The 22,557-nt window shown below is 38.2% G+C and overlaps 1 protein-coding gene across 1 annotated transcript in view; it reads right to left on the bottom strand.

Moving 5' to 3' along the window:
• ECPAS (Ecm29 proteasome adaptor and scaffold) overlaps window positions 1-22,557 on the bottom strand; it is a 57,871-nt gene that overhangs the window by 24,165 nt on the left and 11,149 nt on the right. Inside the window, exons 4-23 of the mRNA XM_010726144.3 lie at window positions 20,481-20,599; window positions 19,481-19,633; window positions 17,152-17,320; window positions 16,481-16,620; window positions 14,273-14,354; window positions 13,894-14,013; window positions 13,675-13,760; window positions 13,308-13,386; window positions 12,217-12,266; window positions 11,603-11,669; window positions 11,374-11,496; window positions 10,343-10,446; window positions 8,961-9,084; window positions 7,448-7,528; window positions 6,519-6,747; window positions 5,941-6,032; window positions 4,030-4,164; window positions 2,306-2,471; window positions 1,743-1,915; window positions 1,145-1,246 (exon numbers count right to left, since the gene is read on the bottom strand). Coding sequence (XP_010724446.3) covers window positions 1,145-1,246; window positions 1,743-1,915; window positions 2,306-2,471; window positions 4,030-4,164; window positions 5,941-6,032; window positions 6,519-6,747; window positions 7,448-7,528; window positions 8,961-9,084; window positions 10,343-10,446; window positions 11,374-11,496; window positions 11,603-11,669; window positions 12,217-12,266; window positions 13,308-13,386; window positions 13,675-13,760; window positions 13,894-14,013; window positions 14,273-14,354; window positions 16,481-16,620; window positions 17,152-17,320; window positions 19,481-19,633; window positions 20,481-20,599 — 2,394 coding nt within the window. The remainder of the gene's footprint in view (window positions 1-1,144; window positions 1,247-1,742; window positions 1,916-2,305; window positions 2,472-4,029; window positions 4,165-5,940; window positions 6,033-6,518; window positions 6,748-7,447; window positions 7,529-8,960; window positions 9,085-10,342; window positions 10,447-11,373; window positions 11,497-11,602; window positions 11,670-12,216; window positions 12,267-13,307; window positions 13,387-13,674; window positions 13,761-13,893; window positions 14,014-14,272; window positions 14,355-16,480; window positions 16,621-17,151; window positions 17,321-19,480; window positions 19,634-20,480; window positions 20,600-22,557) is intronic.

The raw sequence follows: 22,557 nt of genomic DNA, 5'->3' as shown, positions 1-22,557 counted from the left end.
AAAAAGGGATAGGATCAAAACAAAGTTTAAACAAGATCACCTGTCATTAACAAAAGTTACCGTGACTCTAAGAAATGAACAATCTTTTTCCCACATGAAAACATCTGAAATTTTGCTTTACTTCTCTGTCTTCCTTCCATTATTTCTTTAAGCCCTGAGGAACAGAATATGTAGAATTCTGCTAATTTTTTTATCCGTCTTTGTGGTGAATCTTTATCTCTTAAGGACTGACTACTATATCTGCTAATACCACTGCTCTCCTTACTCTCCGTAAGAACAAAACACTCATATAATCTGGACAAGCAAGCCTTTAGCTTCCTGCAATCTAAAATAAGCTGTTTTTCAGTTGTTTTTTTTCCCCCTTCAAGTAGATATTTTATAAAGGAAGTTGTAATGTCCCTGAGCAGTTCCAGGTCAGAAACACAGCACTCAAAAACATGATTTTGTAGATGTGTACACAATGTTCTTGCTATTCTTGCTTGTTTAATCACATTGGACAAAAACTCTGCAAATTCTGTCTGTTTCATACTCAATAAATGATTCTACAATGCTGAATTCTATGCCAGTATGAACAAGGAAGAAAGATAAAAACAAGCTGTAAAGAAAGATACTAAAAATCTCCCCGAGTTTTAATTTTGCAGCCTGCAGTGTGGAAATACGTATAGCAGCTCTGCAGTACCGCAAAAGAATGCGGTGCACTACTGGTGGACTTAGGCTGACAACAGATCTTCCTATAAATAAAGCTTCTAATTCAAGTGAGTTACACCAGCAGATGTACTTCTGATGAAAAAGAACATGTATTTATATTACCACCTCGTAGGATATACTGAATGCCAAAATACAGACTTATGGATTCACTACTAAAAGCTGTTAATATTTACTGTGTAAAGGTAGTCCCCTTGAACTAGGGACACATACTTCATCTCAAAGACTGGGGCACAGATCTCAGCAGGCAAGCTTTTAAACTGCGGCATAAAACATTTTAGAATTTTACATGCCCCAAACCCATCTTAGCTCTCTACTTCATTCCAGCTTTAACAAAGTTAGAAGCACTACAGATGACAGCTTCTTCGTAAAGCTGTCTCCAGAATACACAGAAAAACACTCAAACAGAAATACTGATGAAAATACGCTAGTTTCTCACCTCCACAGAATCCATTAAACCTTGCAACAGTAGCTTTTGGTGGGGAAAATCTCCATCTCCCACAGGAAAGTAACCCAATGTTTGTATTGCTCGTTCCTTCATCTTAAATACAAAGAAAACCAACAACAATTGTATTATCTTCCTGTAAGTTCAGAAAATACACTTTCAAACCTCTACTCACCTTCTTACTAAAGTTTCACTTACAGTACCTGAAGTTAGATATGCAATAGACTTATTAGCTAATTGCTGCTCCTCTCTTCCAAAACACAGTTTTCCATATGACACAGAGCAAAATAAATGTCATTGTTACGTTTGACAATTATTCTCCGGAAGACATTCCCATTTTCCCTGAATTAAAATTATCCGTTTTTATAATTTTCATTCCATAAGCTTCTGCTTGGGTATATAGAAAGCACACACAAACAACTGCTGGACAACACTAGATATTCTGAAAACACTTATTCCAAATCTAACTTGCTAAAGCCAACAACTAGTCCAAACAGGTTCAGTAGTGAATTCTTTAAAAAGCAAGGCTGAGTTGGACAGGTAATACATTCCAGAAATGAACAAGAACCATAACAATGTTATAAAATCTTGCCTTATTTGTTTCCTTGCTGGAAGGGATTCGGGCCAGTAAACTTTCAACAAGTTGCAGCTTTGTAAAGCCTGTGCCTTCACTGGGGATTGGCAAGGGGCCATTTCTGCCAATCTCTCCGAGAGCAGTGCAAGCAGCCACCACAAGGAAGGGAGAGGTGCTGTCCAGGAAAGAACCTACAGGAGAAAAACAGGATGACTTGGATCATGTTTTATTATCTAACAGAGAATAAACAAGTAGCAAGGTGCTTATTTCCTTTACAACTGGTAGGAAGCATTACGCTCCAACAAAATCAAAAGGTGAGGAGACAGTGGGAGGAATCTTGGCAGTAGCACCACTCCTCATTGGGCTTTGTTGGTCAGTGAGCAAAGAGTCCATCTAACTCATGCTGAAAAGGGTTATATCCATACACTCATCACATAGTAGTTTCATAGAATGTAAATTCTATCATACAAAGTGAACTCAGGATTAACAGCATCTACGGACCGAACATCTCAGAGAAGTCCTCAGTCTGGGGAAGTTTACAAACAACTGTTACATGCAGCAAAGTGTCAGGTGGAAGTTACCTATTGTCTCTGTTGTTGACTTTATGAGCTGCTCTTGTTCCGGCATGACTGCAGTGTTTGGCTGTTCTATGTCATGTAGCTCCATTGCTCTGATTTTCCCCTTGGCCAAGTACCTTCCTATTGTAAATCCCAAAGCCAACAAGGATCCATGTTGGACCTCCGGGCTCTACAGACAACACCAACAGTGCAAAAAATCTCATTTTCAAAGTAAGTAACACTTTCCACAAAGCGCTGATTTAAGAACACACATAGATGAGCCAGCTGGGAAGAAAGCTGAGATCTTACATACAATACAACAAGAGTTTGATATTGCTAGTGCTCTCTGATGGAGTCCTTTAGGATAAATTAACAAAACTACTAGAGACTCAGGAGGACAGACTTAGAATTTAGCATCAGAACTCACAGTCCTAAAGTCTTCCCATTGGAGGCTAGGCCAGGAAAAAAATAAAAATTAAACAAACAAACAAACAAAAAAAAAACACCATGATTTTTAAGTACAGACTTATCTAGATGGGTGCTTCTCCCCTTTATACATATACTATATATATGTAGCAAGCCACCTACACTGCAGTTCTTATTGAACCACTGAAGATCTCTGCCACTCTTACCAGCACAGATTGAACTGTTTTTGTACGTTCACAAGAAACCAGCAAAAATCTGTGCTAACATTTTGTTGTTCTAAGATTACAGTGCTCTTAATTGTAAACCACAGTCTACAGAAAATCAGCCATGGCTTCACAGCCTACTGGTAAGCAGACCACTGGGACAGAAAGGAGCCGGCTTCACTACTCCAGAACCTGCACCCTTTTACAGCTATGCAGTGATGTGGCCTTGCATCATGGCCAGACTCAAACCAGGTCTGTTAATTAATACACAAAATAACCAAAATTTCTTGTCAGCATTGGTCTGTTTCCTGAAATGTAAAATGAAGCCTCACTAACTTCTGCAGAGAAAATGAGATTAAAAGGTTTTGGGAAAATGCGACTTAGACATACTGATACTTTCCTTCACTTTCAGAATTCAAGATATGTTGGCAAAGAAATATGCCCCTTATTCATCTCTCCAGATAAGAAATTTTCTCAGCTCCTTCCCCACTCTGTAAGTGGCAAAAAAAATGGAGAAAGATATGGACAAGTGGAGAGAGATGGACAAACAGTGAAAAAAAACCCACCATGTGGATGGGAGACAGTGCTAGGGGAGGAGGAGGGCTGCTGAGCAGTCTCCTATGGGGTGAGAAGAAGCTGGGCTTCAACCAAGCTCCAAGGCAACGAGATGGTGTAGGGCCAGTGGTTAGCTAGGGAAGGGGAATGAGTAAGAAGACGAGATCTTCCTCCGTCTGTGGGTGCCTTAAATTGCCCAGAAATATGGAATTAGGAAGGTGTTGGTGATAAGAAGTTTGCTCTATTAGCAATCAGTGAGACAAGGTATATCTGAGGGAGTAAAACTCATAAGTGTGTGACTAAACTGGTTCTACTTTATGAGAAGTGTCTCAAGAAACCCTCTTATTAAACTTAACAACAGCTTCAGGTATTAATTTATTTAGAAATCTGTTCCACTCATCTACAGCAAAATTCCCTTCCAAAACCCAGCTAGAAGCCAGCTAGTTAATTTTTCACTCAGATTAAGGCTAATACATCCAGAACACACTGTAAGGGGTTCAGATTTCCCACCAGTTACATGACACTGAAAAGCCCAGCAGGAAGCAAACAAAGGAAGGTAGTTACATGATTGTCTTTTGTCATCTTGATCAGCTGCTCCACAGAGGCCCTAAGCTCATTTCCAGACATTGTAGACAGCACTACAGAATAGAACAGGGCAGCGAGCTCACGCATTTCTTCTTTGTTTGTGTTCATCAGGCCCTGCAAGAGATTTTTAGTAAGAAACAAAACATGGAATCAACTAGTGTTCATGCAGAGTTCCAACCTTACAGCTACAACAGCCGTGCACTGGCATAAACAGCATTTAATTCTTTAAACTCAGAGTATTATTATTTAGTAAGAAACAAAGCACTCACTACAAAGCATGGATTGCACATTAAACTTTAGCAGGGATATTACCAGTAGCCCCAGAAGGGGTACTCACTAACTCTCAGATAAATAGCTGATTGAATGCTTTGCTGAATTTTGTTTTCAGAGAAAAGCTTCCATATTTCACATCCACATGAAACTTAAAAAGAAATAAACAAGAAAACCCACCAAACTTGCAGAACTGCAAAAACACTTTTCCCCCCCCAGTCTACCACAGGCTTCAGTTTCTTTTTTTATTAATCAAATGGAAAAATCTGTAGAGGTCAAATCACTTAAACACAACACACAAAAAAAAAAAAAAAGCACAGCATTGAGGAAATCACAGTGTAAATTTATCCATTTTGTATTAGAGATCATCTGACATTTAAAATTGTTAAAAGGTTGAATTTTTGAAGCCTCGGACCATTTGATAAGATGGAACTAATGGCAAAGGTTAGATTATGTGTATAATGCAACACACTCACATGAAAAATTCATACTTTAAGCTTTCAATGATTTAGTTCATCAGAAGTAATACAGATGTGAGCCAAGTGAAAAAAAAAAAAAACACAACAAACAAGATATGAGATCTGTCAAGCTCTTGAAATATAACTCCAATTTCAGCTGAAAACATGTATCAGATCATGTTGCTGACTTCTAACAAGCTCCTGGAACTGTTCTCTCCACTTGGCACAGTGAAATTACAAAGGATGATTTACAACTGGAAACTTGGTCATATCAGTTACCATCCCTAGAAGTTTGCAAATGGACGTGAGATCAAAGAAAGAGGTTTTCCTGCAAATGAGAAACAATAATGAAGAGGATAATGCTTTTAATCCTGTTCTTTGAGGGTGATATTTGGACTTAAATGAGGTGAAGTAAACTGCATTCAATGCAGTGCAGGTTTCAGCATGACAAGTAATTAGAACACGTTTTAAGCTTTTCTGCTGACAGATTCCCCAAAAAGAAGAAGTGGCAATCTGTAATAGTTTAGCAAATCATGGATGCTTAAACAGGATGAAAAGAAAAGAATTCAAACAAAGGTGAGTTCTCTTTGGCTTAATATGTCCGTAGGCTTCAGTTTATCAACTCTTTGTACAGAGCTAATAAAATAGCAAACAACATAAAAACAACATTCCATAGGACAGGCTCTAAAAAAATTACAGACCTACTAATCTCATTTTCTGATAAGTCTTTTGCATCTTCTAACTGGAACATTCCCATTTATATACAGTTCCTTCAAAAATTTGCAGAATTATGTTCTTGGTTTTCTTTTGCTGTTCAGCAGATTTCTGATCAAGGGAAATACTGACTGACTGTTCCAGAAGGATCACTAATATATGTTACACAGATTGCATAAGTAAATGAACAAAAACAATAACATCAAAGAATCAAAAAATACTTCTTCCTACTCTGCCCTCTATAACACTGAATGAGGTGGTGTTCAGTCCAGGTAAAAGTAACAGATTTGAAATTAAGTGTATACTTGACAAATTAAGCTCCATTTCACCATGGGAAAATGCTTGATTTTGCTAATGCCAAATGTCTCTAACATGCTCCCTCCTCACTCCCCGTGCCTTCCCCCAAAAAAGTTACAGAAAAAAATAAAATCAGCAGGTTTCAACACACCCTTATCCAATCCATTTTGTCTACAAATCTGGTGGCTAGCTTCTCTGGATACACTGAAACAACTTCCAGAAGGCAATACATGACTGGCAAACCTAAACAGGAATTAAAGAATCAGGTTATTTACAAGAATCAAACAATCCTCAATAAAAAAATGTAAAAAGTATCAGGTATTTTGAAGTACCTGCTTACAATTCACTAGGGATAACAAAAAATACATAATGTTAGGGTACTGTATTTCTTAGGGATATTAGATAAATTAATAGTAGCAAACACTGTGGTAGAAACTTCTTCTGAAGGCATTCAAATGCTTTAAGATTACAATTGTCATAGATTTTTGTTATCGGGAGGAGGAAGACAATATTCACAGGCAAGGAAACTGCTGTAGACAGTGGGTTCACAGCTTTATAACACTATGTCAGCTGCTGCTGAGACTTTACTGTCCTACTACCTCACCTACTCAGAAGCATAGAAGGGAGCATGTTTACAATGAAGAGTAGATAGTCTGTGTTGCAACTCTGCAATTCAAAGCAATGGGCACTCATTTCTAATGAATGATTTCATAAAGATGGTGCTCTTACCTCCAACACCACCTAACAGCTGCTGTAGTAGGCCAATATATATCTGTACAGGATTGGTTTCTGCACTTTTGGAAGAAGAAGTGGAAGAGGAAGATATGTGGTTGCCAGACATGAGGTTTCGTATGTAACGTCCAATGGCTGGGGCATGGTCTTGCATATCTGCCAAGCTCTGTGAGGTTGGTACCACACCTGCACTGTGAGCAAGACACATCCGCAGGTACAGGACTATCTAAGTAGAGCAGAGAAAAACAAAAGATCCTTACGAATGAATGCAAGAGCACTTTGGAAACTAAGAAGGAGACAAAAAAAGAGCAAGGAATAGACTATATTCAACATAACTGAAATAAGACAGTTAATAATTAATGAACTTAAGACAGAATAGCTAGCAATGATACAGGTGCATATACAAGGTGCAAGAAATCTTCAGATCACTTCCTTTTTTTAATTTATTTTTGTTTTTTACAAGCTGTTGCAACCTGCCTGGAGGAAGGTCAGCTTGCACCCAATACCAATCAGACAGGCATCCAAATGCAACTCAGCACATTACTAACATAGATATTGCATCACATCTGAACTTGTCTCCAGTTGAGAAGCCAGGAAATCTACTATGAAATGAATGGCCCCAAAGAACATAAAAGGGCTTAAGCAGAGGATTGCCAGTTTCTTCCTCTGAGAAGGTGCAACACTAAATATGCTTCAGAAAGCAGTCGGACAGCCCTCCTAGAAACACTTCTCCCAACCCCTTGTGACAATTCAGTTCAGACCTCTCTATTTAAGGACAGAGGGATAAGATAAAGAGAAGTTAATTGCAACAACTGATTATATGTGGAAATTTTGGAATGTGAGATTACTTTCTAACTACTAGCTTCTTATATTATTCTCTAAATAAATAACAGTAAACGTATCCAAGGAAGTAAATGCAGAATTACCTCTCCAAACATGGCAGGATTGAAAGGCAATGCTGCAGTTCCCGTCATATATTTAGCTGGAGTTTTCATTCGGTGAGAGGCCTACACAACAGAGTATATTAAGAGTGAAACATTCAGACCCAGGTACAGCAAAGATGTTGGAAAGGTCAATGAAGTTTTGCTGATGCAACTGTTTATCCTCCACTTAGCAAGTGAAAATGTACAAGAGAACAATAATGGCAGAGGAAACTTGAAAAGATGACCTGAAGTGTACTGCAGGTCCATCACTTTTACCTTCCTGACAAAACTCAAAAGTGGAAATTCTCAATTCATGAGCTGCAGGGGAGACCAGAGGAGGAACAGTACTCTTTTTTGCCCATAGAGAAGGGAGAAAAAAGAAAAAAAAAAAAAAAGAAAAAGCTTTAAAATTCAGAAATAGAATACCTCAAACTTCCAACCAGAAGATTACTGTGAGAAGTGTTTGTTTGTTTGTTTTTTTAAAACCAAACTCGGCAGATAAAGTCCTACTCTTTAAAATACAAAAATGCAATTTGTGAAGAGGGAGAAGAGGACAGCAACTTATGCAGGAAAGGCATTTTGCATTTTGGCCTGCTGTGCTAAGCAATTCATATAAACTCCTCAAACACCTCTAACACTCACACAGTTAATGATATGTGAAAAATTAACACTTAAAAGCCCTAACCAAAGGAATGGACCTCAAAGATATTTTTATCGTATCTTCAGGACATTGAAGGAAGACCTGAGAAGTGCTTGAAATTATTAGTTTTAAATATGCCTAGGAAAGAGGGAATCTTGTTTTCCTCTGTAGTGATTAAACTAGGTTAATCGTTAATGTCACTTAGTGACAATACAAAAGTCAAAGAAGTTAAAATAACTACATGAAACAGGCACTTATTAGTGCTAAAACTCATTTTTTGTTTCCTTTTTTAAAAATCTATTTGAACAAGAAGTGGTTTGGATATAAGTATTTACCTAAACCTTCATATACCTCTAATACCAACAAAGTATAATACTAGCAAAGCACAAAATTTCACAAAAAAGTACCTCATCTACGAGAGTTTTGTTGTCACGGATCTCATGCAAAATTATACTTCTTACATTTAGAAAAAACAATTTAAAATCTGAACCATAGATAGATAAAAAAAGAAGGTACTGTTAGAGAACTTTCACAACATTTCTACATTATTTAAGCTTATCAGAGGTACTATCCACAGAATTGTGTAACACAAACTAGATTGTCAACACCACCACAGGCAATTTCTCACGGCCAACAGTTAGGGCTAACTTATTGATGCTGTTTTTGGAGTATCATTCTGCTGGAGTTCCGAGAGGCCACAAAATAATGCTTGTATGGCCTCTGGTTTTCGTAATAGCAGTGAAGATGAACAGCTTGACCTGAACTAATTCTGACCCTTGCAGAAGATAGAGGAAATGGAGATAGGGATGGAAAAATTCACCCTTATTACATGCTTAAGTATCAGTCTTGCCATTTAGTAGAACAGGAGCACTTTACCTTCTCTTGAATATAATGAACCATTTCAGGGAAGGAAGGCATCTGCTTCGCAGAACTCTCCTTTTCATTTTTACCAGGAAACGTTCTCAGCACTCGCTGGGCTTCTCCGTGTACCTCCTCCCGCCTTTCAGGAGAAAAGATGAGAAACAGATGCTATTTGCACAGAACAAATGAACAACAGTCTTTAATGAACAATGAGATCTCAAAACTGAGCAAGAGCAATCAGTTTTAAAATAGAAATGCCTTTCTGAAATGAAGTGGAAAGAAAGTATGCACTGGAACTTTATACTGTTTATTATACAGAGGGAGAAGAAAAAATGCACTGATGAGTAGCTGCCATTAAAAAGTCTGGATCAGACAAGCTCTGCATGTCTTAGATCCTACTGATGATCACACTCAGATTCCAGTTCCCATGTCCTTGTTTGCCTATCTTCCTACTTGGACTCTAAGTGGGGGACAGGATGGAAGTCCTCATCACTTCCTATCTATAAGCTTTGGATGACACCAACCAGGTTTATTGCTCCCTATGTAGCTGAAGGTCAACACCTAAAACAGCACTGACACTGCAACAAACTGCTCTGTCGCTTTCTCTGTTGCTAAACTTTCCTTAGTTATACAACAGCTGCACGAATTAAAAAAAAAATGGAGCAATTAAGTATGCTGGAGAAAAAAAGACATTTAAGTGACAAGAACAGATAGCTGTGAATGAAATGATTACTATAATTTAACAGTTCACCTGCTCTTCAGCAGCAAATGGCAACCTGTATGAAAGCAGACTCTGTTTCAGACTCTCTACAAATCCAAGATAAAAAAATAGGTTGCCACAATTTACAAGGTAAAAAAATAATGGCAACTGTAAAGGTAACCAGAAGCACTATTACACATTTGACTTTGTGACTGCAGTTGATCATTAGCATAGAATCACAGAATGGCTTGGGTTGGGGAAGATACCTTTAAAGCCCACCCTGCTCAACCCCTGCTGTGGGCTGGTAGCTACCCACTAGATCAGCCTGCTCAGGACCCCATTCAACCTGGCTTTGAATGCTGCAGTTCACCAGAAACAAGAAAAAGAATTCAAGCCAAATACAGCATAGGAAACATAAACAGTTGTCCACAGGACTACTAAGAATGCCACTGTGTTAGAGGACAATTTTCAAGTAACTGTATTTGATTTTTAGTACATTAGTTCTCAGGCATTTATATTATCTATCTATATACACAAATACACATTTAATCCAAATACATACTTCTTTTATATATATATACATACATCTTTTATATATATATAGATTATATATATATATATATATATTATGGATAGTGAATTGGATGAAAATAATTTAAACTGAAAAAAATAAGGTTAATAAGAAAAAGAACGTTACGGGTCTCCTGCTGCTAACAGCAGTAAGTATCTGGAAGGGATATGATCTGGAGGAAACACTGTGCTAGCAAATTTCACAGCCACTTGACGTACTTGAACTTCAGGCTTAAAGAGAACAGATAAACATATGGCCAAGTTGTAAATGAACACCAGTGATCTGCACTCACCACTGTGTTTATCAGCAATCATCCACTCTGTCCTCTTGCACCAACTTAACACGAAAGGGTCTGTAAGTTTTTGAGACATTGCTCTTGCTAACTCTTCATATGGCAGGAAATGGAGAAAAGCTAGCTTCCCACATATGCCCAAGTGGGAAATTAAATGGTAAATTAAACACACACACAATTTTGGGAATTACAAATCAGAGTTATCACTAATTCTAACATATCTGAATCGTCTCACCAAAGCAGTTTAGAACTGAAGAATGATACATATAATCTATCCTTGAAAAAGAGAACTCTGCTCAGGAGCAACACAATCAGAAACACTGATTCAAGAAGACCACTGTCTCTGCTAGCTTCAGATTTAAAACAGATTTAAGAATGGTATTGCCTGGAGACCTAGATTGCTGGAGTACATAGGCAATCACCATGAAAACAGTCCCTTACACAGCTATTAGTGCAACAGCTGGAAATATACATACCTCAACAGTAACCCTAAGTACCCATGAACATGCAATATACAAAAGCCACTCACTAAAAATTCAGGCCCAGACCTCTGCAGAATCCTGAGGAAAATCAAGACACTTAGTGAAGTCTGGATTAGTGTCTCAAATCTCTTTAGGAGGAGACTATGAGAGAGGTACACCACAGTTGTAGATACTGTTTCTTTGTGAAACAGAACACAAACAGAAAACTGCATTAACTTTCCTCCAGCCACCACTGCAACATATTACAAACATTTCATGGCAGAATATTACATTCAGCAAGAAAACAAGGTACGTTGCAAAAGAAGTCAAGGCACAGGGTCAGGAAAAAGAAGACTGCACAGCTCTTATTTTAAGGTACTTAATTTTGACATGAATGGAAATACCTTTATTAGATAAGAAGCTACAAGAGCTTCCATCAGAGTACGCTGGGCTCCTTCCAAGTTACTGTATGCTCCAACCATCATAGACAAGGCCTCCTGAATGGCAAGCCTTGTGTCAGCATCTTCCTACAGTAGAAAACATACTTCTGTTACTTTACAGTGTACAGTGACAAGAACTAAGCAAAACCAGCATGAAATACTGATGATTTCACAAAACCCCGTCAGCACCCACCTTGCACAAAGCTTCAAAAAACTGCTGTACCAGTGCTATATCCTTGGTAAAGAGTTGAGGCATTCGGCTGAAACAAGATATTTTCATTCATGAAGGTTTGGGCTTTTTAAACTGAGTTGTTTCACTTTTTATTGATCTTTCCCTCACTCTGTATTTTAACTGTCAAACAAAACACAGCCAGTACAGATAGTCTGCTCTATCTTATCCATTTCCACCACATAGCAGAACACCCCTCATCACAGTTGGAAATCAAAATATTGTAGGGAAAAGGAACTAGATCACCAGCAAAGCACTGAACATACCACTTGTCCAGTCACATGCCTTCTAATCTTTGCTGTACATTCCTTAAATTTATGTTTCTGACAAGCCACAAAGTGGAACCATTTTATAAATTCTATACATTATTCATGAGCTGCCATTAATCACTTCTAAAGAAGCTATCAGCCAAATGCATATTTTATTTTACACCTCCATAGTTACCAAGAATGCTTTTCTCTGTGCTGTACACTCAATTGCAAAACTGGCAGGAGGTTCAGGGCTTGCTGTTGATAAAATAACACATTTCTGTAAAAAAGCTATTCAATGACCCACTACTTAAATGGCACTTCTGTTACCTGGAGAGTTTTCCAACTGCTGAATAAGCCATTGACAGCAATTTTGAATCCTTAAATGATAAAAAAAACATATATGTAACTCAGCAAAACTAGAAATACATAAAGGCATAAAATGTTCTTTAATTAAACATTTATTTTCTATCCTGTCTCCAAAGTGCTCAAGCAGGCACTTCATGGACAATGAATCCTGGAATGTAATGACATCAAAGGATAAAAACATCAGATAGGAACCAAGAGAACATGTTTTTCCAAAAGAAACAGAAAATTAGAAACAGTGACAAAATGCAAATCTTTCTTCTGGTCTCAGTTAATTGGGTTTTACTTTGAGGCTGGTAACTAAGAAGATCTGGCAAAAGTACGAAAAGTACCTGAGGAAGACTGAAACTTTCCACAGACCCTGAACACTAGCTTTATAGAAGGGAAGCTGTCTGAGCAATGAGTCTTGCACATGACCAATTCCATGTATTAAAACATGCCTTTACTCCCTCCTAATCGGTCCTTTTTCATGTCTTTCACAATGGCAGAGGAGATTCACACCTTCAAACACCAATTCAAGCCAGAGGATCACAGCCAATGGTTCAAAGGTACCAGCGAAAGGAGGAATGTTGCACAACAGAGGTCTGGGCCAGAGCAGCACTTGCAATTCTGTTTTTAACATGATTTCCATAGCAATACTCTCACTGGATAAACAGGAAAGTATTACCAGCAGTTTCACACTATAAATGCTTGGCAAAATGGAACGCGTACCTGAACTTGAGGTCTGTTTGCTTCAAAGTAACGACTAATAGGAAATGGATGCTACTCTGTTTCACTCTTTAGATTACCAACACTATTATTTCCCAAGATCTAGGAAATAGTGATCAAGCACCTATCCAGAGCAGTTAAATAAATAAAACAGTTATCTCATAATATATAACCTTTTAAAATATTTCCTTCTTCCCTTACAACTTAAGAAGTGTCCATGGAAAGCCACCTCAGGCAACTACATACAAATAAAAAGATTTATCTGTTACCACCATAAAGATATTTGTCTTTTGCTTGTATGTATATGAAGATTCGCAGTTCTATAAGAAAATAACCTTTCAGCTTACCTCTTTGTATTCATTGATCAGCTTTGTAAGTCCATTTAGAAGCATTGGGCCTAATGGCTTTATTTTACTTTCTGGACAACTGAAATTACAAATATCAAAGAACATGAAATTTTCTGCATCCCTTAAAAATATACTGGTCAATATCACTTTTATTTCCCCTCAATTTTGCAAAATCACAGCTTAACATGGGCAAGCACACATAAAACCCCTGTGCCCCATTATTCTTAAGATTAAAGGAAAAAAAACCATCCTAATTTCTATGAGTTATAGTAGTATTCTTCGACCTTAGTTAGGTTATATATTTAATAAATACGGTGGCTTCTAGGCAAAATGTTAGAACACTTTATGTGCACTCCTGATTACTTACATGATACAAATATGATGCACAAACTGCAGGGACAGACTTCTCAGTTTTGCATTTGTGTTTGCACCAAAGAGTCCATCATAAACCACCTGGACAGACCAAATATGGAACAGATCAGAAAGTGTCCAGTCTCATTTCAAAGATTTTCTAACTCCCCAGCTTCAAGCACCGCTATTATCAAGAAGCTCATTCGAAAGAGCAGCTTAGGAACATACATGTTACCTGAATGTTGGCTGGGAATGTTTCTGCAGCTTGTCTGGATCGTAGAAGATGAGGAACAATCTTTAATTTAACACGAGTGCTGACTGATTCTCGTTTCATTTCTGGTTTCAGAACAGACCCCTGTCATAAAAAGAGCTGAAATAAGACAGGGCATTGTTGCACAGCAGTACTTTCAAGTTTGCTAAATTATCTTCTGCAACTCAGATGAATTGGGACATTTCTTTGAGAAAAAATAATCAACAGCACAAACATTCATTGAAAGCAGAGATCAAAGGAAGCGACAGATCTAAGAAACACGTGTGCGTAGTTTAACAAATAAAATAAGGCAACTACAACTCCAGAAATTAAGTACGTATACAACTCTGTACATAAATCGTACCTCCTTGGTTTTCAATGGTATATCCCCAAGATACACCTTATACATTTTGTTGATGATAGCAGGATTGTTCCAGTCAATTAAACTAAAGAAGAAAACACATAAAACATCAACTTAGGATTCTGAACATTAATTACTTAAAAAAAAAAAAATCATCTTACATTTCACATCACATTTCTATTCTTAGTTGAGTTTAATTAGATTTGACTTCTACCCACTCCTCCCACATAGCATATAATAAGGAAGAACGCGATTACATATCCCAATTATAAATTGCAGTAATGTGACTAAATAAGACATCAGAAATGTACACTTCTTGTCCAATAAAGAAATCTACTGACTGAATATGAAATGGTCATCTATTAAGAAATGCCTCCATATTCATAAGCTGCAGTGTTCTGGTGTTTTGTTGAAGAGGTTGTTTGTAATCCTAGGATTATTTAATCACAGTCTACAAGACCCATCTATTTGCCTACATGATAACTACAGCCATACAATCATAGAATGGTTTTGGCTGCAGAAGACCTTTAAGACCACATCTAGTACAACTCCTTTACCATGGGCAGGGACAACTTTTACTACACCAAGTTCCTCAAAGCCCTATCCAACCTGCCTTTCAGCACCTCCACGGACATGACATCCACTGTTTCTCAGTGGCCTCACCACTCTCTGATTGAGGAATTTCTTCCTAACACCTAATGTAAATCTCCCCTCTTTTCTGTTTAAAACCATTCCCTTTTGTCCTCTCGCTACATTCCCTGATAGGGTCCCTGTCCATCATTCCAACAGATCTGCTTCAACATTTCACATCTTTCCTGAGATGGGGGCCCTAGACATGGATGCAGTAATCCATATGGAACCTCACGAGGGCAGAGCAGAGGACAACCACCTCCCTCTCTCAGATGAAGTCAGCCCTCTTTTGATACAGTTGGCCTTTCAGGTTGCAAGTGCACACTGTGGGCTTACGTACAGCTTTTCATACACCATGGATCTATCAGCAGAATTCTACGCATGTGAGGAAACTGATTAAGTCTATATCCATTCTACACACAGAACACAGTAGTAAGAAAAATCACAATACAGTCCCTTCAGATCTGAAAGAATCTAAATCTCTGTCTGGTGACTTTTCTCAGAATATCTCAATTTAGCTGGTGCTATCTATTGGAGAGACTGTTTCAAACACATATGAATATACAAAATAAGCAAAGGAAACAAATTTAGACATCTATACTTCAAATATTTGAGGAAGACAACTGTCTCCTTCTTTCAGGAAAGCAGCTGATTTCTAAACAAGCGAATTGTGAAATATGCTCTGTTTCTCATAAAAGACTCAACATTGCATATTAATACGTGTTTTGTTCAAATACTTTGCTTTCCAGATATAGAATACCAACACCAAAGGAAAGATGAGACAATCAGTAAAAGAACAGAATTCACCAGACTGTCCTACCTCTCTCCAGACAGTAGAACCATCTCCCCTGCAGCTTCTGAGGCGCATGAACAGACTTGAATGGAGACAGTTTCACATTACATAACTGACTCCAAGTTAAGTAGCTCTCAGCTTCTAGTAATAGAGAAGCTACCCACACTTTCCAAAGACAAATCTATCTCACTCTACATCTTGGAACATGAGCCAACATACTTCACATGGTCAGTGACTCAGCAAACACTATCAACAGCAATTTTCCTAGCCTCATGAACAGTTAATGACAGAAGCATTATCCACAGATGATGAAAGCTGAACTGCAGACAAGCAAAAATGCAAACAATGGTGGCTGCCAAGCTTTCTAGACTACAGTTCACTTCACACTTACAGTCGCTTTACCTCCTATCTAAATCAAATGAAAGTTTTCTTTTCCAAGAAAGGCAGTATCTGTATATATTGACTAGCAGTGATTCACTTACCAAGACCTTACAGGTCAATAGTAAACCACACGGGACAATGTGGAAACCAAGGAGTAAGAAAACGGCTAAAATGTAATACCAAGGATGACTGCAGTTAGAGCTTCAGCTCCAGAGTCTACTGATTTTCCCAGTTGTGAGACTGAGCTACACTGCTACAAATCCCCGCCCATGGGAATAGGCAGTAGCTGTGTGTGGGACAGTGCCCCTCTTTTCCTCAGAGCACAGCCTCTCTGGAGCACTACGTTAGCTGTACTGAGCATTATTAGAAACAATAGCATCATCTTTTCTAAATATCCAGATCTGTACCTTTGTTTGCTCTTCAGTTCAAGGTCTGCTGCAGTGGCCACGCTGTGTCTTGTATCACTGGAAGCTACAACCAGATGTACAACAGCTTCAAGTTCCGGCACCTGCTCCGCTTCAATGAACTTCACTATTCCCAGCTTACACTATTAAACAAAGTGGAAGGTAAATGCAGTTTTACGACATGAAAGCATATGTAAAAATAACCACAGCAATCCAACCGTCTGAAATGCCAGCTTTTGCCTGTTACATTCAAGTTCATATGCTCTCAACAGCATTATTCTCTTGCACCCCTTCAAGCAACTACTTGCTGCTCACTACCTGCATACTGATCAGGGAAACTCTGCTGACACCTGCTAAAAGGGCATAAGTTTCAAAGCATAAGTTTTTTACCTTACTATCTCAAGAATAAGATGCAACAGTATGCTGTGGTCATGCCTGCTTCCCAACGAGCTCAGAGAACTGCTGGCAGAGTGAGGGGGGCACCACCTGTCTCTAACCCACTGTTGGAATGTTTGTTAAGGCACCACATCCAAATTACTCACTACGTTTGCTCAAGCAAATGAAAACCTGACCAGAATTAGCTTAAAAATTTTTCCTTCCTTCTCTTGCTCTGCATGTAGCTGTCCTGGTTGCCACCCCTCAGTTCCCCAGTCAGTTTCTGTGACTGTAAGTACCTGCTCCAGCAGCTCTGGTGTCCATGGGCTATCTCCAATTACTCTCTTAGCTGCATAAAAGCTCATCCCTGGAGGCGGCTGAGGGATTCCAGGACCTCCCATAGTACCTGATGAAGAGCCCTGGCCTGAGGGCATGTTTTGCCGACTCTGAGATTCATTCAGTACGTACCTAAATATGGAATGGAGTTTCATTAGAGGCTTTACCACTTCACATTGCTGATTGAATTGGAGGCTGGAATGGGTGGAATACAAATAACCTATTCAACTTCATGTATTCCTCTTTAATTAATCCACAACTCTAACACAAGACAGAATTTTAATCATTTGAGACACACTATCTTATTACACTTGTTTGGAGAAAAGAAACGAAATCATGAACAAAACAACAAATAACTTGGTTAAGAAAGAGAAGTGTCCACCTGCATTTCTGGGGAAAGCACCTTAGGTTACAAACCAAAATGAATTCTCTCTGCAATATTAAGTCAATACACAAAGTACCAGACTTGGCAAAGTTATATTAGAAGCTTTTGCAACATTTGTATGATTTCTGTGAAAAACCTCAAACTTCTTAAGGGAAATAATGACATGGGCAACACAGCAAAGTATCAGGAAGCAATTTCTGACAACAAAAACACACATATAGGGAAAGTCAGTTTTAGTGCTGGGACAAGAAAAGTTACGTTTACAGAGCTCGGTCATTTTGCAGACTGGCAAATTTAGCAACTCTATGAATATTTGCATATCTTGGCAAAAATCAACCTGCCTCTCCCTGTACACTTGGAAACTAGCTCAGTACAAGCAGTACAAGAAAGCATCAAAACTGTAGAAGAGACCAACAATAACTGTATTGCTCCAGACGGCCACTCTTTGTTCTGCATTTAGTACACAGACAACAAACAGAAGCAAGCAGTCTCAACAGCAAGGACAGATGTTCATCCTAAATCTGCAAGAAGAAATTTTGATGTCATAATTGTAAACAGTTCATTTTAAGCCTTAAAGCCCTGAAGTTAGGCTTTCTGGCTGTTTTACCACATGTAAACTGGCAAAGCTAATTCACAAACAGGTAATGACTGAGCAAGTTCTACCATGCATAAATTAGCAGTCAGCAATTGCAACATCTTGCCCCAGGGAGTAAGACTTAAAAAGAGGGTCAACCAGAGCCACAGGCTAGATGAAGACACTCTTTGAGCACTTTTCTTCCTGAAAAGAAAATGAAAGAAAATGATGCCTACTTTCCCCTAACATCATGGTCTCTCTGAGTATTTAAAAATTATTTGGCATGCTTGGCCAAAGTACAAAAGCATAAGGAACTGAAGTCACATTAAAATGCCTCAGGACTTCACCTCCTGAAGTTACAGACACATCAGTGTGGGAAATGAAGCTAGCAGCATAAACCTGGGCAAACTGACGAAAGCAAGCTGAGAGCAGAGAATTAGACTGGGCATTCAGAACTCTCATCTGCCACACTCAACACTCTCAAATGGCAAAGATGTGGCCTCAAACTGCTGACAGGAACATGCCTTCCAATAGTGCTGCATGGAGAAACATCATATGATCACAATTTAAAAAGTCACTCTGGTAGGTTATTCCACTTGCATATAAGATAGTAAGGTGCCCAAAAGATCCTCCCAGCATCCATGATCTATCAGAAAAAGAAATCTGCTCCAGTGATAGACTTATTTCTATTTTACTTCAAAAGTTTTTCAAGCAATAAAAAGACATTTTAAAATTGGTAGAAAATAACTTCTGAGGAAGTATTGATTTTAGATACCAGAAGATTCCTAACTAATAGTAAGCACTAAATTCAAGTTGTTCTGTAAATTATTCTTGCTCTCAGAAACATGGCACACCATTACAGTTCCATTTCAGATCCAAGAAAATCTTCTCATTAAAAGTTATGTTCTGAAAAGTAGAAGTATTAGACTATGCTTACTTATGACCTTGGAGGATTGAGACTCAAAACTCAACTGCACAAGTTCAAACATTTTGATTTGGTTTCTATTTCAAAGATGTAGTTATTTAAAAGGTAGCGTGTATGCCACATAACTTCACTTTTATCCCAAAAGAGGTCAAAGACAGAGCAGTATAATATCTAATTAACCAGAAAAAACATGTTTTTTTAAGTAAGGAAAGTGTTGATCTCATTCTTAAAATAAAGACTCTGCTTTATATATAAAAATATATATATCCTGAAATATGTAGTCAATTTCATTTGAGGTAGGAAATAACAGTGCATTTTAAATTAAGCTTCCAAGGGTACAGTTTGTGATGTTTCACACATCAAGACAACAACGTTACTTGGACAGCATTGACATTAACTCTTACTTACCCATAAGGCATAAGAAGAACATCCAACATAAAGTCCAAAAGCAGCTGTACAGTCTTTGGTTTTTCAGCAAGATTAAATGGAGAAGCTGCTGCTTTCAGTGGTTCAGCAGGATATTTCATGTGAAAAAGGGTTGGTATTAGAAGATGCATTAGGCTGAAAAACAATTACATTTACTGCAACTATTTAAAAAAAACAACAACACAACAGTTTATTCTTAGCATCAGAGAGATATGTCTTTAAGAAGAGATACTATCCTTAGTAGCAAAAAAAGGTCTTAACAAAACTTAAAATGATTCAATCCAGCGGCCTCTGATACTCAGCCTACTAATCAATGTAAGACAGGATATAAATCAGGATTTGTGTTTAAATTAGACCATGAAGTATGCAAGTATAAACACACACACACACACCTGGAAAGACAGAGTCACTACCTTTCTTCAGCCTTCAGTGTTTTGCCATTATGCCACAAAGCACACCCTATAGCAACGTCATCCATAAGACATGTAAAGATGTAAGTTTGACCAGCCTACAGCAGACGTTGATTGATGCTGTTCAGCTTCAATAAAGCGCCTACACAAAGTAGTTCTGGTATTTATGCACTGGTATACCCAAATTTCCCAAAGGCCCTTTTACTCATGTACTTGCCTGTTGACCAGGGTAAAGCCATGCTCCCAAAGAAAACAAATATCACGACACTTATCTCAGGAACACCAGCAAGATTTTACTGCAAGACCTTTCAGCAAGACTATTTTTAAAATACCTCTATACTGCAACAGTGCTGTAGAATAAATGAAGGAATGATTTTTATGTCTTTTTCCATGGACACCTCAACCTAAGTTGCAGGTCTATAATTAGCAGTTTTCTAGAAACATTTAGCACACAGCAATTCACATTTTCTGTTGTGAAGACACCACCACAGAAGAAGAAATCTAGGAAAAGATACAGATGACTTTATTAAAACAATACAAACAGAATTTACTCCAAGCATACGCATTTATACCTGTCTTGCTGTGGTTGGGGTTTCCCTTCCATTGCAGTGAGAAGAGTTGGAGCCAATTCACATTGTCTTTCCACAGGCAAACGAGGGTATCCCATCTTAACATAAATAATCGTAAAATTCTAAAGAAATTATAAAAAGAAACAACACAAAACATAGTAATGCGTAATAATGCAAAATATCCATTCTTTAAACTCTTCTGGAGTGCAGTATTAAAATTTGGCTGCTGGAAACAGATTATGTTTTGGAAGACCAATTTCTTAATTACAAGGCTGAATGGAATCAAAGTTTTTTGAGGGCTGGAAAACCCTTCTAGTGAAGAAAGGTAGGGGAGTTGGGCTTGTTTAGTTCAGAAAAGAGAACACTGCAGGGAGACCTACACTGCAGCCTTCCAGTACTTGAAGGGAGTTTACAAGCTAGAGGGGGAAGAACTTTTTACACAGTCTGATAGTGAGAAGACAAGGGGAAGTGGCTTTAACCTAAAGAGGGGGGAAATTACATTAGATATTAGGAAGAAATTCTTCATTCAAATGCCCTGGCACAGCTGCCCAGGGAATCTGTGGAGGTGCTCCAGGCCAGGTTGGATGGGGCCCTGGGCAGCCTTACCCAGTGGGTAGCAACCAGCCCCCAGCAGAGAGTCTGGAACTCAGCTTTACCTAAGTCACAACTTCAATGAAATCAAACAGTGTTTCCACTTACCTATTTTTCTGAAAGAAAAATGCTACCCATTACTGAATAAACAGAGTCAGCTGCATAGGTAAATTTTCTCTTGAGATGTGTTCCTGAATCATCATATTTAAGAGCTGCAAATGCAATCCAAACAGAGTCCAGAGACAAGACAGCACAGCAGTACTGAGTACTGGACAATCTTTAATTGCTACCATTGATCCAAATCTAGCTTCTAACTGGAGAGAAAGAGCTGTGTGCTCAACAGCCTGCTTGAAATAATGCAAATTCAGTTGTCAAATTCTGTATAAAACAAACCAAAAAAACCCCACAAATCACTTAAAAAACTAACAACAAACTGCTACTATGAGGTTAAAGACTAATAAAGATGAAGGGCTGAAAACACAGGGACTTTTCGGTCTTTAATTCATTCTGGTAGTCCCTCTGAATGAAAATACATTGAGGAAAAAAACAGTAACAGAGATAATTCCAGAATGGTGCTGACAGTTGTGTAAGCTCCTTTTTCCAGCTAGCTCAATAAAATGTGAGACCTAGTTATGACCTACTGGATCTAGTCACAATCTGCTCATCCCAACTACCACTGTGATCAAAATAAATGCTAAGTTCAGCTTGTCAAAGGATCCAGTGAAGAGGAAGAACTCATGGAACACCTACACACAGGGAGAAGGCTGGCAGCCATAGTACACCACTGCAGTCCAATGCAGTGCAGATCTCAGCTGTGTACCTCATTTGTGGCAGTTATTTGGCAAGAAGTACAAGCAACAATTCATAACAGGAACACTTAAAACACTGAAACAGACCTACGCAGCACTGAAGTGGGAAGCATTACATTTCTTCATAGATGGTACTTGCTAAATTTTTTTAGAGCCCACTACCTCACTGCACATAACAACATGCATCACTCATACATCAGTGAACACAGACTTCTGACGCATGCTGCCAAAAGCAGTTTGTCTTCAGATACAGTGGTTCTTTTGCTGCCCTCAGAAGACATGCAGGCTAGAAAACAGCACCTACTTTGCAAACTTTGGATAATCACACTTGTTTGCAGATAATCTGAGATTACTTCCATGTGACCGCAGTTTTAAAGTGGAAATATTTTCCTTTCTGTTTTTGAGGCATTACGTTTTCCATTAACACGTATGACTCAGCAGCCAAACGAGATGAGCAGAAAGCTTCCCTCCGATTTTATCCCTTGTTCATGATTGGTATTTGCAATAGATTTACCACATCTCAAATGACAATTATCTTCTTTAGTCTTTCAAGACATCTAAAACCCTTTTTCCCTTTCTCAACTACATCTAATGAAGCTATTTAGCATGTAGTTTTAAAATCTATAAAATATTCTTAATCTTTTCTTGCTCAACAAGGGTCCTGACCTTAAAAACATAAT

The sequence above is a fragment of the Meleagris gallopavo genome, chromosome Z (genome assembly GCF_000146605.3).
Source record: "Meleagris gallopavo isolate NT-WF06-2002-E0010 breed Aviagen turkey brand Nicholas breeding stock chromosome Z, Turkey_5.1, whole genome shotgun sequence".
NCBI lineage: Eukaryota > Metazoa > Chordata > Aves > Galliformes > Phasianidae > Meleagris > Meleagris gallopavo.
Note: the sequence above shows the minus strand (reverse complement) of the source record. Positions and strands in the feature narration are given on the sequence as shown.